Here is an 18,611-nt window from a genome sequence, read left to right as displayed (position 1 = left end):
CTATGAGCACATTGAGTGACAGGCACTAGTCATGGCTTCTCATTTAAAGGGGTGAGTTCATAAAATAAATATTTGAAAATGCACAATCTGTAGAGAAGACATATATAGAAGATATATAAGAAGGAAGAAGGAATAAATAGGAAGTAAGTCTCCAAAGGGAAAGTAAAAGTGGTTTTAAACTCACCACTTAAATGTGAGTGGATAAAAAGGGACTGAGGTGTTTACAACAGCCCCCCGGGGTTCAAAAGGAGAGAACTGAGCAGAGAAGAAACAATGATTTACAAACTGGACATTGGAAGGAATATCTTGGGCATGGGAAGAAGGGACCAGGAGGGTGGTAAAGGGAAGCCCTGAGACAGGGGTCACATTAGCTGAGGGAGTGGAGAGAGCTACTCCTGAGGACCACGAGTCCCTGCAGCCTCTGCCCGACCTTTCAGTGGGCGTCAACTTACCTGAACATCTCAGCTGATAATATTTTGCCATTTTACTAAATGACACAGAATAGTACTGACACCTTTCTTGATTCAGCTCACAACTAAGGCATGTCACTTTTGTGTAGTCATTAAGTTGGATTCTGTAAAACCAACAGTGGAAAGTAAATGCTCAATGAAAGGACCAAGGAAAGGAAAAAAAATTGAATAATGTCACACTCTAGATTTAGAGTATTCAGAACACCAAAACCATCCTCCAATTTCTTTTTTTTTTTTAATGTGAATTATATGAGTTAGTAATAACCTCAAATCTCCCATTGTTTGGAAATGTCACAAAACAGCTAATAAACTCATTCTCTTTAGTGACACGCAGGTTGATTTATGAGAGAATAAAAATAGTTGGCAGCAATTCTAATTTAATATTAGGACAAGACAAAAAAATTTTTAAAGGGAGTCTACAAATTGTTCATAGGCAAAACATGATTGAAGTCCATAACTTGACAGAGCTCTTACTTATAGAGATTTCTTCCTCCTGGCATGCCTTTGTATTCATTACTAATGTAGTATCTGGAAAAAAACAAATGAAATACATATCAATTCTGCTTTTTAAAAATATCAGAAGCGTCCCCTGAGGTCAAGCAGCAGGCCCAAGAGTGCTCACAAGCCATCGTCACATCTTTGCCCCCCACCTAGAAGCCCTCCTCTCTGTCAAAGGACATGTTTTTCCTAACAGAGCAAAATTAATCCTGGGATTTCTTCTTTAAGTCAAATGACAAGTGAAGGCTCAAAATAAGCTTTTTTTTTTTTTTTTTTTTTTAGGAAAAAATACGACTGGACAAGCAGCCTGAAATTGAAACCCTGTTTTCAGTCCTGTTTTCCATATTTTCTGTCTTATGCCATCAACTTCTAGATGTCAGGAGCCCCATCTTTCCAGAGAGTGGCATAACCATTTCTGGAAAGGGGCTTTAGAAACTACTTCAGGCAGTGGCAAAATTCCTCCGTTAATGAGGCCAATAAAGAACCATACAAGTGCCTAAGATTCTAATGGAGAATAACATTCCCTCTGCCACCAGCTCACAGGGTAGTGGATAGCGTCAGCAAAGTTCTCCATGAACCAAAGAGAAAGGCTGAGGCATGGGCAGATAACACTGCCTTTCCAAGCCTTCCAAACATTCAGTGCCAGCTGAAGGCTCACAGAACTCCGAGTGCTAGTGCACAGGGACGATCCAGCAAGAGGCTGCAGCTCTTGAGATGTAAAGCAGGTAAGAGCAAGAGGTAGAGCTGCTTGGTGGCATGGCATCAAATCTGCTGCGCATATGTGAAAATCATTAAGGCTTCCGTATGTTAAAAAGAAAAAAGTATTGAACACATTCCAGATAGACTACTCTGTATTTTTTCAGAGATTTTTTCCCCTACTTCTGTGCAAAGAGGGCTAGATTGTGATAAATGGATTTATATCCTATCAATTATTAGCATACTTACAGATAATCGTTGGTAAGAGCTTCTATCCCAATGACTTCCCAGGCTCCTTTTGTAATAAATGTGCAGGCCTGATGGGGTTTTTTAAATAAGAGATTTATTAGACTCTTTCTCTCTCTGATCACAGGTAAGTAGAGGATTAAATCATTTATGTCAGGAATTAAAATAGGAATGAGATTTCTTTTGGGGTGTCCACGTCCCATTCCACCTCACTCTAATACAAAAGAATTGAAATTGGACTATTTGTCCACATTAATTGACTTTACCAAATGATTTCTTCTTCAAATTAGTTTTCAAAACAAGGTGGTCAACTTGAAATAAATTACACAAGAATACTCACTTCCTTGTTTATTTGGTAATGGCAAATGTGTTTGTAACCCTCTCCATTGCTGATGATCTTGTAGAAGCTATTGCCATCAGAGGTAAAATGAGGTTCTGAAGGCCTAAACTAGAAAATAATTGAGAGCAATTAAACATTAAAGCACCACATATATATCTACTTTGCAGAAGTCTTATTTGAGTACCAACTTTAGTCTCACAAAGTCCTTTCTTAACCTATGCTCAAAATCCCATGCTTCATTTACAACCCAAATGCAGCTAGAAGGTCTCTTTTATAAAATATGGATGAAAAGACCAAACCCCTAAGTACTTTTTTTTGTGAGGAGTAAATAAGAGAATGCATATAAAGACATTTGCACAGGACATTCAATAAATATAAATAGCTCCTGTTATTTTAGGGTATCCTCTCTCTGTAAAGGACAGTGATTTCCATGGATGTGTGTTCCCAGCATCCACCTTTGTTCAAGATGTAACTTTCCTCAGTGTCACAAAGGTGCTTTCCTAAAACTGACATATTATTCTTTGCCTGCTTCAGGTTGGAGGGGTTTTGTAGTTTGGGGGAATTTTTTGTTCCTCTTTTTACACATATTTCTTTTTGAAATCCAGGCTTAACCATTTCTAGACGAGATACCATAGGAATGCCTGTTGTATACTTCATGTGGAAGCATTCATAGAGTTCTTTTTATTATAAGCCTTTTCATTTTGTGAGGTATGATCAACAATTTACCCAAAAAAGGTTGCATAGAAATATAGAATAAAATCTTCATTTTTTTTTTTTTTTTTTTTACTGTTCAATTAAAGATAGTGCTCAGAATATAATGTAGCCTAAGTAGAAGAGTGTCTTTCCAAGCCCGAAAGGAGTACGTTGTTTTACGATTTCTGTTTCCTAGCTGCATTTGAGAGCAGGTAGGAGATGGTCTTTTAAAATTGTTGGTTCACTTCGCCCTCGATGTTTCCTCTCTCATCAGCTCCCATTTTGGGAAGGAAGAAACACGCTTCCCTCTTCTATTTAGTGATTCAAGTGAATTCATTTATGGAGCAAGCTGAGGCGTGCAGTACACTTGGTGTTCTCATTACAGAGCTCTGAAACACATTCCCCTCTCTAGACCTGTGTTCACAGCCTTATCTTTTTAATACATTTCCCTGTTTCCCCTGGATGGAGTTGTGCCTAGTAGGAATGTGTGAAAAGTGGCATCTGTCTGGTTAAATACAGAGAGGAAAAAACATATTTTTTTCAAAGAGTCGTGAGGAAGTGTAGCGTGTCTCTTGCCATGGAGGAAACCACTTTTCATGTTGGCAAACGTCTCCCCTCTGCCCAATCAATGCCTGAAGAAAAAGGACATGTGAATGCTTCAGAGCTCTGAGCCCCCCGGAAGGATTCATCTTCCCGAACTGGGCCCTCTCCTCTATGACCCAAGAGTTGTGAAATCTTTCCATTTTTGTGTTGCTTTGTTTCCCTCTCCAAGGAGGATTTATAGAAGTGGTCACAAAAATTAGGTGCGAGTCAGTCTTCATCTTTCACGTGGGGTGTCTCGATGGCTAGAGCTCCTTCATGTACACGTTCCATTCCATGGTTTCGAGCAATATGTGGCTGGTAATTCTGAGCAATGTGCATATAATGCAGCAGGACTGGGAAGCATGAGAAGTCTCCGAGGGTCACCATGCTTTCCTGGATAAAGCTCTGCATCTGGGTGCCTAATAAAGTGTGAACTCACATGAGCACAATTTCTTCCAAAGAGAGGTGCGTAGCGGGCGTTGTGTGGTTGGTGCTGAGTTTCTGCTAGTTGTAGTCACATCTCCTTAGGCATTTGTCCAGGCTGGGATGGAAACTGTGTTTTCTGCCTTTAAAGCACATAACTTCAAATATGAGGTCAACAAGCATATTCGGCATCTTGGCTGCCTTTCAGCAATGGTTGCTTTTTAACTGACTGGGAGCTACAATTTGCCTGGAGTATGTGTTTTGTTTTGCCTGCTCTGCTCTGGGTTTTTCACTTGTCCCCTTACTTTTTCCAACTCAGTATGCTCTATATCCTTCATAAAGAGATAGCTCTGTAGGGACCATCTCCAGTATTTTAAGAAACAGGTCAACTGACATCTCTATTAATAGCAAATAACATAGGTCCCCAATGTACAATGCCTACCCATTAAATAGCTCTGCATAGCTGGCCCTTAGCACATAAAATCCTGTAACTCATAGTACTTACTCTTCCAACCCAGCCTGTAGAACTTGTTTCTGTGTGTTGCTGTGCCTAGGAAGGGGAAAAAACACAAGGACAGCATTTCAGAGAGGAGTGAGATGATGTCATCTATTCTTTAGCCATAATCTGTGGTAATATAACAAAATTACACTTAATAAAATAATTGAAAACTATCTCCATTCACCTATTTTCCTTTATGTTAGTATTTTTCTTGTAATTACATTAGATCATTTCCCTCTCTTGCCTAGAGCTCTGTCCTAGCTCTACCCCCTACACTGCCCTCCTGATGTGTGAAGTTCAACACGTACAGAACCAAAGGTAATTTCCTTCTCTATTCTCCATCTCTACCAGCCTGTTCATGTTCCTCCATCCTTCTACCCACCCATGCCAGACACCTGGGAGGACTTCTAGATTACTACACTGCTCACAGTCAACCTCCTCAGCCCCTTTCTTTGACTTCTCTGACCTTCTCCACCATTACTGCCTTTGTTCATGTCTTTGGCAGGTTTTCCTTGGTCCACTGACATGATCTTCTGGACATTGCTTATCTTTTCTCCCTCGGGCCTACTATCCACCCTGCTAAACCTCCAGCTGACCGCATTTGGCAACAGATATTATCTTTATGACACTCTCTGATTTATTACCTTACACTGTCCCTGTTTCTTACCAAGTAAGTCCAAACTCAGAATCGTACCTGAGTCTGAGCGTGTGTATCTCTATCCTCAATGTCCGCCCCTGTTTCTGTCCCCCGCCCCTGGTCATAAATACCACAGTCCCTTATGCCCCAACTTATTCACACTAGATACTTAGCACAGCCCTCTGCATAGATAAGCCTTTTGCCCTTATCTACTCATATATGGCATCTTATTCCAGACTCAATATTTCTTTTTCTTACATATCCAGCCAGTCATTCTCAATATCCTATATTTCTCTGTTCCAATGCACTTGTCCCACCCTGCCTGCCTGAGGGATGTCTCTACTGGGGGCAGGTGGGTTATACCTTGATTAGATGCTTTTATGGCACAATATTCTAACATTACAGGGATCTAATGAGCAGGAAGCAAAGAGCTTGGATTTTGCTGTTTGAGTTTCAGCTGTGTCCTGTGACCTGAGCAAGCTCCTTAAATTTCCTGAGCCTCAGTCTCCACAGTGCCTGGCATGACATAAGTGCTCAATAAACGGTTTACCTTATGATTTATTTTTGTAATGGAATTCCCTACCAGAACAGAAACATTTTAGGGACAAGAATGCTGTCTAAATCATTTTTAAAAATATGCATGGCTTAGCACAGAGCTTGGAACATTATACATTTGAGAGCACTCAATGTTTCTTGCATAAATAAATGAATAAAGTGAGTCAAGACATGGGGTGCTCAAGCTCTCTGAGGTGAGAATCTTCCTGTGCTCAGCCAGGAAGGGGAGCAGGCAGGAAGGTGCATAGGCACAGGCCCATGACCAGACAGGGAGGCTTGCAGAGGCCTGGTTATATGCTAGCAAATCTTGTCTGGGTTCTACCCTTCTTGAGGCTGCTGGCTCCAAAGGGGCTTTATGGTTCCCTTTGACTCATGGTCTTCTGCTCACGGTCTCCTAAGCTGGGACTCCCCCTGAAACCCGGGACTTCAAGGTCAATCAACCCTAAGTCTGCCTCAGTGTTGCCATCCTGTCAGGCTGGTAGTTATTTATTTAAGTTCTAAAGCTGTTTCCTGCTTATGGTAATGGATTTCCTGCCTCAATATTTCTTTTTCTTACATATCCAGCCAGTCATTCTCAATATCCTATATTTCTCTGTTCCAATGCACTTTGTTGCAATTGCAGCCCCTAGTCCTCTTTGCATTTTTGAATACTGACATGAGATTTTACCTTCTGCATTCCAGTCACCTCCTTTCCCTTTCCCAAGAGATCAAACCCAAACTGAACAGTATGGGTAGAGAGGGAAGGTGAAACAGAAGCCCTAATGAATATCAGGTGATCTAATCATCAAACTGATCACTGCCTCAGGGTTGAACACAGAGTCAGAGAGAATAGAAAATCAAACTTCATTTCCTGATTCCCATTCATTACTCGAGTTTAAAGTCTACACTGATGACAAGCAGAGTATCCTGACCCAATCTTACCAATATGCAATTCCATCTAAGGTTGTTCTTATCATAGTCACAAATATCCATGACAGAATAGTTCTGAATCCTCCTGAGCCACTGCAGGGAAATTCTTTCTTGTGTAGCCCATGTGACATCACACAAGTAGTGATCCCTGGAAGGAAGGAAGGAAGGAAGGAAGGAAGGAAGGAAGGAAGGAAGGAGGGTTGGGGTGGTGGTGGTGGGAGAAACATAACACAGAATGAATTTGTTCCAGACCTTGATACAAACATTTTACTCAGTAAAAATAAATCAATCCTAATGGGAATTAGAACTTTTAGTGGGTAAGAATACCATTCAATACCATCATGTTTTACCTTTCCTTAAGCTTAAAGTGCAATTTAATTTTGAATGGAAATTAAAATATATCCCACAAGAAAAGTTGTAGCAAAATCCCACAGTGGTTTAACATACTCGACTAGAACCATATGCTCAGGATTAACTGAGTCTTAAACGTGGCCCTGGTGGTACCAGGGAGTCGAGGGTGATCTCTCTCCTCTCCTCTCTGTTGTCTTGAGGGAACAATACACTGGCTGAGATGTGAGTATTTTCTGGTAATTTGACGTGCATCTCCAGAAAATTCTTCCTATTAGTGTGAAACTGCAGCTGACCCTTTTCTCAACTTCATTTTCAAATGGAGAAAAAAAAATTGACTCACACTTCCATGAACTTTGAAAATCTAAGAATTATTTCCTTAAAAAAAAGTACTAAAACCCCCAAAATGACAACAAATAAAAGCCTTTTTCAAGAGTCAAAACATGAACCTTGTGAAGAAATTAAGAAGCCCTGCAATATTTCAACTTAAATTTATACAAATAGAGATAGCTCTAGCAATGCATCCTCCCCAACACATACCTGCAAACAGTTTTGGAACCCCTCTCTGATTTATAGTGAAATGCGTGGAATTCATAATTTACTGTGCTGCTAGACTCCCTAACGTTATGTGCTCTGGATAGTTTCTTTAATTTTCCCTTTTTGCCCCTCCTCCAGTATGATTTTGGATGACTATTCACAAATCACTCCTCTCTAGCGCCTGGTCCACTCCAAACTTTCTAAAATGCTCTGCTTGCTCTAACCCCACCCAGTGGTGCCTGTCCTCTCTTCTGGACAGCTGGCTTTCCAAACAGACTATATTCTTGTGGAATGCAGCCCTCTAGGGGTAAAAAACAAAAAAACAAAAAACCCACCTCTCCTGAGTTGTGTTCTAAATAGCTCTGTCCTTCCTCAGAACTCACAGAGATGGGTTCCTGTCTCCACGCCCTTCACAGACACTGAATCACACAACAAATATGAGCACTGGGGGCCTTAGGATAAAGCACTTTAGGCCCCTCCCAGATTCTCTAGGACACTCCATGGGTTAATGCTCCTGGTGTCACTGTGCCTGCATCCTCTCTCTCTGCAGGTTGCAGGTACTGAAAGACCAAAGCCCTTCATGCAGCAGAGGGTCACATTCCACACATAGCAACTCCTTCCCCTTTCAGCCCTCTTCTTGCTTGTTAAGGGGCTCTGCAGCCTTCTTCCTCTTCCCATTTGTCTGAAATGACTGTCACATCCTATTTCTTCAGGTCTCAGCTTAAGTGTCCCTGGTCAACGATGTTTTCTTGGAAACCCCTGTTGCCATACCAAATGTCAGCCTCACAGAGCTTATCACAAATTGCCAGGCTGTAGAACCAGAGAGTGCCTCTTTGCATGCCTGGGAGTAAGGGTGCCTCGTCTAAATCTAACTCATCTGTGTTCACAACATAGAGGCATCAAAGAGAGGATGGGAAGGCAAATAAATCTTATCCAGGAGGTGATAAATCCTTGCAAAGAAAAATGGAAAAATGAAAAAGAAGACAGAAAATGAAGATTATTGAAATTAACTTTCTAGACCAGGGGTAAGGAAATTTTAGCTGAGGGCTAGATAGTAAGTGTATTAATCATTATGTTCTCTGTCATGGCCACTGAACTCTGTCTTTGTAGCATGGAAGCCCAGACAATACTTAAAACAAATGAGAGTGACTATGCTTCCAAAAAAAGATGAAATGTAACTATTCTATACTTTTCACATCATGAAATAGATATTTTTGCTTTGAGTTTTCTTCCTAACCATTAAAAAACATAATAATAATCTTGTGGATGGATGATACAAAGCAAGTGGCAGATGGGATTTAGCCCATGGACCCTAGTGGGCTAACCCCAATTCTACACAATTGTTCAAAAACCTTTCATATAATCATTAAAATCATATACCTCTCACTCTGAAGAAAAAAAAAAAAAAGGCTTTCTATTACCATATACAAAATTCTGTAGGATTCCATGGGCATAGATTAGGAAACTGGGATCCAGAAACACTTTTCCCCTTTCAAAGGGTTCTGGTGGAAGAAAAGGAAGGTGGGGTGGGTGGGGGGGGGGGCAAGGGAACACTTTTCCATGGTCAGTGAGTCACTGGTACTAAGTGGCTTTATCTACTAAAAGCCATAAATTATACCTCAGTTTAGAAATAAGCACTGTAAAACAACCATTCCTATTTGAAAACATTGAGTAGTGGAATTTGGGAAGTCAGCCAGGAAACTCACGTGCATTAACCATCTTTCCTGCCCATTTCTAGATAAAGATTAATGACCCTGGATCCTCTACTACCTTTGCCACTCTCCACGGGCCCACGGTGTACTCTGTACCCTGTGAGTGCTCAGCAAAGGCAGTTCATCAGTGGAACAAACAGTCAGTTTTGACTTTTCTTCTAAACACACTTCTCTTCAATTGCAGCCCTGAGCCAAGATCATGCCAGGCTGAGATATCAGGGTCATGAAAAAGATATAAACCAATGGCTCAACTGAACTTTTTACTGAAAGGGTTAAGACTCCACTTCACACCAGAAACATTCAACAAGCAGACTCTCAACTACGCTTTACATGCTACGTGCTGGTTTTATTCTGCAAAGAGAAAGAGGCAAATATTGAGCATATTTTCTCTCTATAGTGGTTGGGGGAGGGAGGAAGAGGGGCTGCAGGTGCGGCTTCCTCAGAGCCTGGACTGTTTACCAGAGTTAGACACAGTGACTCCACAGCTCTTCAAACTTCTGGAGCTGGATCTGTCCGAGGGGAATATGGTTGATTTAAATGCTAATGCAACAGAGTAATTTCTGGACATAACAATAAGAGTTCACACCCATGTGGTATCTACTCTGAGCCAGAAAATGTTCTAAGTGGTTGACAAAAACCCATGACCACCTGTGTCCTTGTAGTTCATGTTTTGCAGATGAGGAAATAGAAGTGCAGAGAGGTTAAATAACTTGCCCAAGATCACCCAACTGCAGAGTGTTGGAGTCAGTTTTCAGATCAAGTGGCTGGGCTGGCTTTGGCTTTCCTGTTCACGCTCACTCCCAAGGCACAGGCTCTGCCTGACACTCTGGGAAACTGCTGGTTAGCTTGACCTCATTGTTCCTTTTCAGCATAACATTCCTCACTCAATGAAATTTATTTATTTATTTTTACTAGAAAGTTGGGTGTAGACTGAATTGGATAAAGCAAATCACATTTGCATTCACGGAGAGGGACTTGATTTTGAATATCACACTTACAGGGACTCTCCTTGTAGAGTGACTGTCCTAGCACAAAGCCTTGCAAAGTGTTGGCATTTAATAAAGTCTCTTAGGTGATATTCATGCCCCTAATTTGTGTAAATGTTTCTTTTAGGAAACATGAAGGCTACTTAAAATAAGGTATGCATTACTAACTGGAAAGGATATTGGAGGGAAAATTGCTACTAAGAGCAACTTTAAATCGTGGAGTGATTAATTCAGTGAATCACCAGAGGAAGCAGGCGTACTGCCAGTGCTGGCCTCAGGCTCCATGCCACCCTCTGCTCTGATAAGGATGCCAACCCTCTTGGGTCTGCTGACAAATCACTGAGAAGAGAAATGGGTGGGGCTAGTGGAACACAGCAGATATTAGGGATGCAGCCTTGGTAGCCTTCAAGCCCTAATCTGCCTCCTTTCCTGCAGGTGTTATAGTTTTCCAGGAACTAGTTTTCCTCCAGTGACAATCTCAGAGTTGATGACCTTATAGTCCAAAGGTCATCCACTATTCCAGAGAGCAAGTCTTTATCTACTGTGTCCCCCAGGCGCAGAGAGAACACTGGTAGGGTATGTCATTATCCCGGTTAGATGGGCCTCCAGAGCCATTGGCAGATGTTGGGTGGGGTTGCCTCAGTAAAACACACCCTTCTCAAGTCAAAGAATTTACAGATGTTTGGGGGGAGACAGAAAAGAGGGATTGCTAGGCAAAGTCACTTTGAAGGCTGTCTTTGGAGCTTAGGAATTCTCATAAGCTCTACAAACAAAGTCACCAGGAAAACCCACCTTATCCATCCATCCACACATCTAATAATTTATTCTACACATATCAAATGGGTACTAGCTTTGTCCCAGGCACACTGCTAGGCACTGGAAATCTTAAAATTGGTTCCTACCCTGTTGAACTTGTCTTACGTTAGTTGGCAATGTAAGTATTGCTCTAAATAAAACAGGAGTTTTATAATTTTTCATTATATGCTTTTTCCTCTCATATTTTGAGTTCTAAAAACTCCCAGTACACATTAGCAGCTTAACTAATCAACCTTAGCACTAAACCAATAAGGGTAGCAGAGAGGCTTGCCAGTGTTCTTGGAAAAGTGACCTGATGCCCTTCTCACTTGTTATCACAGAAGTAACACATCCATCCATTTCTACCTACTTCTGCTAGTTTCTATCAAAACCACAATCAGTCTCATCCTCCTACAGGGGTTCACTTGCTGGAAGCTCTTTTGACAAAGGGACACGGATAACAGGAAACTGAATGAGGAAAACATGGATAGAGGAAGAAAGGACAATGCTGGTCCTAGCAAAGCCACCCATTCCTGGAACTAGTGAATGAGGGGGTAACACAGCTGAGAGGGCTAGGCAGTTTGTTAGGTGGCATAACCTACATGGATTCATGGATTCCCTGGGTCCTGCACGTAAAACATTCACAGTGAACAAGACAGCCCCAGGCTTAAAGAACTACAAAGCAGAAAGAATTAATGATTAATTCATTGAGGGCAATAAATAAGTCCTTAAAGTTGGATAAGTTTCCTGAGCTCAGCACTTCACAAACTGTGCTTTGGAAAGTGATTTTTAAGTGGGATCATCTATGAGATGGCTGTAAGATGACCCCTTAGGCTGTTCACAGGGAATAAATGAGAGAGTAAGGGCAGAACACGGAGCTTAGTCTGGCCCACAAGCACTCAATATATTTTAACTCCACTATTTAGTTATTTGATCCTGGGAAGCACAGACCTCTGTCCTATTCCCATTTCCCACAATAACTTGTTGTGAGAGTTGAGCCAATGACTTTGCCTGTCTGAGCCTCAGCTCTCTCACAGTGGAGTTGACTGTGTTCTGGGACTCCTCCAGGTTCTACCGACCTCATCTTTTGGGACTCCTCCAAGTCCTACTGACCTCATCTCTTGGGACTCCCAGAGGAGGAGAGGGGGGCAAGGTTAGCCTCACCAGCACAAGTGGCAATTGTCCATTTTTATTTATTTATTTTTTTGTGCATTTCTAATAATATCTCACGGGAGCAAAGCTTTCCGAGTCCTTAAATAAAAGTTTATAAACTGGTGAGATCTACACTTCCTTCCAGATGGAATATTTTTCTTAGCAGGAGCCCATGGCTTATCTATCCTCTCTGCAGACAGACTTTGGTTGTAGATCAAGAGGTCATACCAGGCACTGCTGGGCTTTCCCCAGAGAGCCCATGATTCCCACGCCCTGTTAGTTCCACCCTGGTGCCCTTCCTCTTCTCTGTGCCCTGCTGGAATCATAACTGCTCCATCTGTGCATTCTTCAGGATGCTTTCCTTGAACCCGGGGGGGTCATGGAAAACCTGTCTCCCTTCCTTGGAATGCCTCCAGCCTATGTTATGTCACCTCACTCTTGCAGAAATTTATCTGAATGTTTTATATCTGTCCCTGATTATAAGAGCTAGCAGGACACAGACTTTCCCTGCACATGCTTGGGATTGTAAATAGTAGTCTTCAATCAGTGTTGAAGAGGTCCCTGGATGGAACCAGTCAATTTTAGAACTGTTGAGTAAAATTTTACACCTTTGAACAAAGTCAGGGATTTTTTTTTTTAATTTACTGGCAATCGAGTCCCCTCTTGGAATAAATAAGTGTATACAGATATTTTTATCCAAGCTAAAGAATACTAATCAGAGAGCACAATCGTAGCATGTCTGATAGTTAACGTAACCCCAGAGAAATCAGATGCTTCCCTATTGCTCTGATAATGCCTTCAGGAATCTGAGGGCACTATCTGTATTCACTGGGGTCGGGGGAGGAGTTGTATGTAATTTCTCCAGAAAAACAGGTTTGAATACAGAGTGCTACGTGGCCATTTTTTTTTTTTTTTTTAACCTCTGGGCTTCACTTTCTTATCTGTAAAAGAGGCATACAGTAATAATAGTTGGAAAGAGAGATAAAGTCCTACATCTGGCATGTGATAAAGTCCTACATCTGGCCCACAGTGAGCACTCAATATATCCTAGCTCCTATTTAAAAACAATCACAAAGCCAATATACATAATGAAAATGGGAATAAATAAAAACTTACGAGGTAGCCACAAATTGCACCCAGCATTGTTTCTTTACAGGAAAATAAATGTGTCTGAAGATGCTTAATGGCAATATTTCAAAGTTCCAGGGTCACCGAAGCAATGACATTGTGGGGCACACAATATGGTCATGGGGGTTCATAAATTGAATCCAGTTTCTCTGAACTGCTTCAGGTCTTGCCCATGGCCTACTGTTCTGTGAGATCCTTATCTCTTACCACACTCTGCTCAGTCAGGAGGCTCCAGTCACTGGCTTCCCTGCACTTCCTCAGAGGCCCCCCACTGTGTTGCCCCAGGGGCCTTTGTGCTTTTCCCTCTGCCCAATGCTGCATCCCCAGGTATCCATGTGGACCAATCCCTCCCTTTCTTCAATCACTGCTCACAGTTCACCTTATCAAAGGGATCTTCCTAAACCTCCTCTCACCCAGCACATTGCCTTTGCCCTGCCTTGGTTTTCCTCACAGCATTGATCACCACCTGGCATTTTATAGTTATTTGTTTATCTGGTTATTGTCTGCCTCTTCTAATTTGAGTGTGGGCTGCACAACACCTATTACTCTGACTGCCCTGTTCACTGTGCATGTCTACCACTAGAACTGGGCCTAGCCTGAAGGCATGGAGGAGGGATTCAACAAGGAGTCCTCAGTGGAAGAATGAATGAGTGCCAGTCTGGCTGACACAAAGGGATGCTGCGACTGAGTCTGCCATTCATGTTTGAAACATGTTCCTAGGAAGTGTGGAACTGTCCCCAGCCCAAGTGTGGAAGCAAAGAGCCTTACCCTGTTGACACAGAAGCAGGAGCAGTAATTTCCATGGAAATGGCACTGGTGGTGGAGTTGAGAGAGTCGATATTCACAACAAAGAACTTTACAGTTGGATTCACGGCTCCTGCCTAGGAATAATCATGGAATTGGTATATATATATACTATATATATATATATATATACACACACACACACACACACACATATTTACACACACACACACACACATGCATACAGTCATTACAGAACTTAAAACTACACAAAAATGGCTGGGCTTTATGGCCCTAAAATTATAACAAATGACACTTTAAAGCAATTTAATGTGAATAAAATGAACATAAGGGAGAGTCAGGAGATGGAACCTTTTCATATTCAGGCAGAAACATATTATGTACTTGTGTGTGTGTGTATGTGTAAAACTTGAAGGTCCAAAGCACTGCCATTTAAATAATGAACTTTTATACACTCATCAGTTATGTACACCATGTAAGCAAGAATAAATCTCTTAAAATCAATTCAATCATTCGCAAATATACCATGACTCCCTAGGACAAAATGTCTTTGGTGGTCTCTATGAAGAGCACCTTGTGTTCTGCCAAAGACACAGTCCACCAAGTAAAATTAGTACCTGAGCCAATGATGCTAATTAGGCAGCCACCATTTCTACTCCACATCCAGGTTCATCATGTTAGTCTTATAGTCAATATTATGACAAAGCTTAGAAAGTCTTTTTAAATATACACATACACACACAGATATCCTATTGACAGATTAGTTAGAAATAATATGATTTTTTATAGTGAGAGCATTTTATGGTGTTTTTTTTTTCTTTTTTGCCAGTTTTGCTCATCAAAAAATAACATTCCACTGAAAACACATCTCCATATTTAGTCTCGGATCTTTTTTCCTTTTAACTTCCTCTCCCTTCCTAAAATGGCAGCTTTTCATAAAGCAAATTAAGTGAGTTGGTAAAAATAAAAATCTCTTTTTCCAAATTGCTTACAGCAAAATCACTTTATTAGATTTTCTGATAGATGACACTGTGACCATTATTATGATAATACTAATGAAGAATCCCTGGCTCCCTTCTAGCCTCGCCTTTCCCTGATTTGTACTGTTTAACCAAGCTCTCAATTTTAATAAACAGGCATGCTGGATGGTGGAGAAGAGCCTTGAAAATCGAGATGTGACACTATTATTACAAATGTAGGATGTGCAAAACTTACATTAGTGCCAAATCTATAATAGAATCACTAAAACTAGTCATGTACTGCAGCCCGTTAATTAGTAATACAATCTGATATATAACCAAGCTTTTCAACTTCATCTCGGGCACATTCCAACTTCCACAAATGAGATGAGCTTCTGATTCAATTACAGCCTCTCTTTTCCTTCATTCAAACATTTTCATCCCCCTACCTCTCTCAAAAGCATTTTCACCATCTTTTTCTGCTTGTCATTTCTCAAAGTTTTTGGAGAAATTACAAAACCTTAAATCACACTCTTTCCTGGGATAATAAAAATACTTTAAAATTGCCAGATGCTGTTGACTACAGCAAGAGTAATCACAGCAAGCTGTTGAAGAGAGACTGACAATATTTTCATTAGCAGGAAGGGATTAAATGCAACCATTCTCTTCCCATCAAATCACAGAACCACTGAACGAACGGGAGCACAGACCTTTGGATATGGAATCTGCACCGTCTTCGGGTACTGCAACGACTCATCAGAGTAGAAGGAGTATTTAATAAGTGGGACTTCTGTGTCGTTAAATTGGGCATATGCTAAAAAAGTACTGTTTGGAGACCACCACAGAGCGGAGTAGGAACCGAAGACTTCCTCTGAAAAAAGACATAAATTGTTCTGTTACAAGAAGTAGCTGATAAATTGGCTTTGGCATTCAAAATATTGTTCTCATTAGCTTTAGTAATTACAGTAGAGTTCAACTAATGAAGCATTTTGCTTTTGCTGGGCTTCCAAAATCAGAGTAATACAAATGAATGAAAACAAAATCTTTGAGGATATATCTGGATTGTAAAAATAAGTAACCCATTGGACCATTTTAGAATATTTTAGCATGCAATATTTAATATAAGCTCTACATTTTTTCTTTATCTTGTAATCCTCTAAATTTATGCCTCAAAACATACTAAAAGTAAATTTCACACAGGAGGCTGATTTTCCTTTCTAATTTTCAAACAGTCAACATGCCAGCATACTCTCCCCAACTGGGCTGAGTTTGTACTGAGCCCGCAGGGTACTGGTGGGTGGTGTATAGCTCCAGGCTATCAAATCAATATGGTACCCAGAGCTTACTACTCTTGGCACAAACAAGGTGTGGGAAGGATGGATTTAGAATGGCAAGAGCTCCATGAGACCCCTACTGAAAAACATCTCCTTTGCCCAGCTTAGAAACTGAAGACTCCCTTGGCTTCACACCCTCCTTTGGTGTATATGCTGGTGGGTGAGGGAGGAAGGTCATAAGGGAAAAAAGTGAAATAAAGATCTTGCTTTGCAGTACGTTGTTGGCTTTGTTCTTAGTATCTGACAGAGGCAGCTCCTCCTTGTAGTAATGAGGTTGACTCAGGGGATTTTCAATCTCTGGCTCTTAAAATGTCTAACCCTCTATCACCAGCTGGAAGTGGAGGGTTCAGGTAAACTGAATGGAGACTTCTACTTTAACCCACAAGTCTTATGTGATGATATGAATGCAGACATAAATGCAAAAGCACAGAAACTAGAATGTATGGGTAGGAAATTCTGTATCTCAATCACTTGTCTGACCATGGCAAGACATCTTTACAAGTTGCTTAAAAATGTATTTTCAGGGCTGGGGTTGTGGCTCAGTGTAGAGTGTTTACCTAGCATGTGTGGAGCACTGGGTTTGATCCTCAGCACCACACAAAAAATAAAAAAAAATATATATTGTGTCCACCAAAACTAAAAAATAAATATTTACAAAATGCATTTTCAATAATAGCAATAGCAGCAGTAGCAGTCAAAATTGTAACAATAAACTGTAAGAATTATTTTGATGAGCAGTTGACATTTGGTGTGAGTGCTATCTATGTACCAGACATTGATAACCACTGGCACTTGTGCCAGTTAATCTTCACAATAACCCACTGTACAGATGAACACAATGAGGCAGGGTTACTGAGAGTAGGAAACCTGCCTATGGTCACAAAGCCAATAATTAGTAGAAGCAAGAACTAACCCAGGTCAGATCTGAGTCATGCTGTATTTCTCCTTTGGAAAGGCAGCCTGTTCCCTCTTTAATGACTTCATGCCTGTGTCACTGAATTACATTCCTATAGTCATTAACAATTTATAAAACACAACTAACTTGTTCTTCACAGAGATCCCTAAAGGAGTCTGTTCATAACCCATTAAACAAAGAAGGAAATGGAGGCTTCAAGAGATTTAGTAAATTGCCTAAAAATGCAGGCCTTTTGACTGAGTCAAGTTTCCACTCAGAATCTCTTCATGTACTGAGTTGACATCTCATTCCTCATCTTTTACCTGTTGATTCTAGTTTACAATACAGCTTCAATGGCAAAAAATCAGTACAGTTAAAGCATGATTTTGGTTTGTAAAATTACTTGTACATATAGGTACAGGTGATGTTTAACTATTATTTATTTGGAAGGCAAAATATATTTTTCTCTTTTTTTTTTGGTGGTGGGGGGTGGTGTGTTACCAGAATTAAACTCAGGGGCACTTGGCCACTGAGCCATATCCCCAACCTTATTTTGTATTTTATTTAGAGACAGGATCTCACTGAGTTGCTTGGTGCCTAGCTTTTGCTAAAACTGGCTGTGAATTCTTGATCCTCCCGCCTTGGCCTCCAGAGCCACTGGGATTATAGACGGGTGCCACAGTGTGGGCTCTTTTTCCATATTGATAAGATAATGAGTTACCTCTGTGGACTGAAGAGCCATTTTTAGAAAAAGGGCCACACTGGAGCTGTGAAGTCATTCTTGTATACGTAATGGCTTAGTTATAAATACATAAAATTATCTACCTCAGAAAGAATTGCGGGGCGTGGTGAGACACACCTGTAATCCCAGCAGCTTGGGAGGCTGAGGCAGGAGGATTGTGAGTTCCAAGCTAGCCTCAGCAATAGCGAGGTGCTGAGCAACTCAGTGAGACCCTGTCTCTAAATAAAACACAAAACAGGGCTGGGGGTGTGATTCAGTAGTCAAGTGCCCCTGATCTCAATCCCCAGTATACCCTATCAAAAAGAAAGAATGTTGCATGTTAGCTGTGTTCTTATCTTAGAGAATCCAGCTCTTCCTGAGGGAGGGTCACAGCTCCTACACCATGCTATATTACCTACGCCATGCTATGTAAACTCTTAAAGAACCCTTAATAGCTAGTATTAGTAAATTTCATTAAAAGTTTTACTCAAACACTTCCTTCTGGACAATGGAAATTTATCTTTCTTTTAATAATATTTATGGTTGTTCTTATAATGTTATCCTTTAATCAAACTTGACTTGGACAGGATAAGCATCAAAATTAAATCATCAACTAAAACTATATTTTTTTAAGCATGAAGAGAAGAAATAATAGGATGAAATAAGGATGAGTCTTTCTAATAAGTATGAGGAAACCTCATGAACAGTTTGGAACAGCCTCAAAATGCCTT

General features: G+C 40.8%; 1 protein-coding gene across 1 annotated transcript in view; it reads right to left on the bottom strand.

The window, feature by feature from the left end:
* The window catches only part of Dpp4 (dipeptidyl peptidase 4), an 80,370-nt gene that overhangs the window by 26,081 nt on the left and 35,678 nt on the right, over positions 1-18,611 (bottom strand). The window contains exons 9-16 of the mRNA XM_027938002.3: positions 15,641-15,801; positions 13,975-14,087; positions 6,561-6,696; positions 4,454-4,498; positions 2,251-2,358; positions 1,914-1,981; positions 945-998; positions 453-574 (exon numbers count right to left, since the gene is read on the bottom strand). Of these exons, the coding sequence (XP_027793803.1) occupies positions 453-574; positions 945-998; positions 1,914-1,981; positions 2,251-2,358; positions 4,454-4,498; positions 6,561-6,696; positions 13,975-14,087; positions 15,641-15,801 (807 nt within the window). The remainder of the gene's footprint in view (positions 1-452; positions 575-944; positions 999-1,913; positions 1,982-2,250; positions 2,359-4,453; positions 4,499-6,560; positions 6,697-13,974; positions 14,088-15,640; positions 15,802-18,611) is intronic.

This window comes from Marmota flaviventris, chromosome 11 (assembly GCF_047511675.1).
Source record: "Marmota flaviventris isolate mMarFla1 chromosome 11, mMarFla1.hap1, whole genome shotgun sequence".
In the NCBI taxonomy this organism is placed as follows: domain Eukaryota; kingdom Metazoa; phylum Chordata; class Mammalia; order Rodentia; family Sciuridae; genus Marmota; species Marmota flaviventris.
Note: the sequence above shows the minus strand (reverse complement) of the source record. Positions and strands in the feature narration are given on the sequence as shown.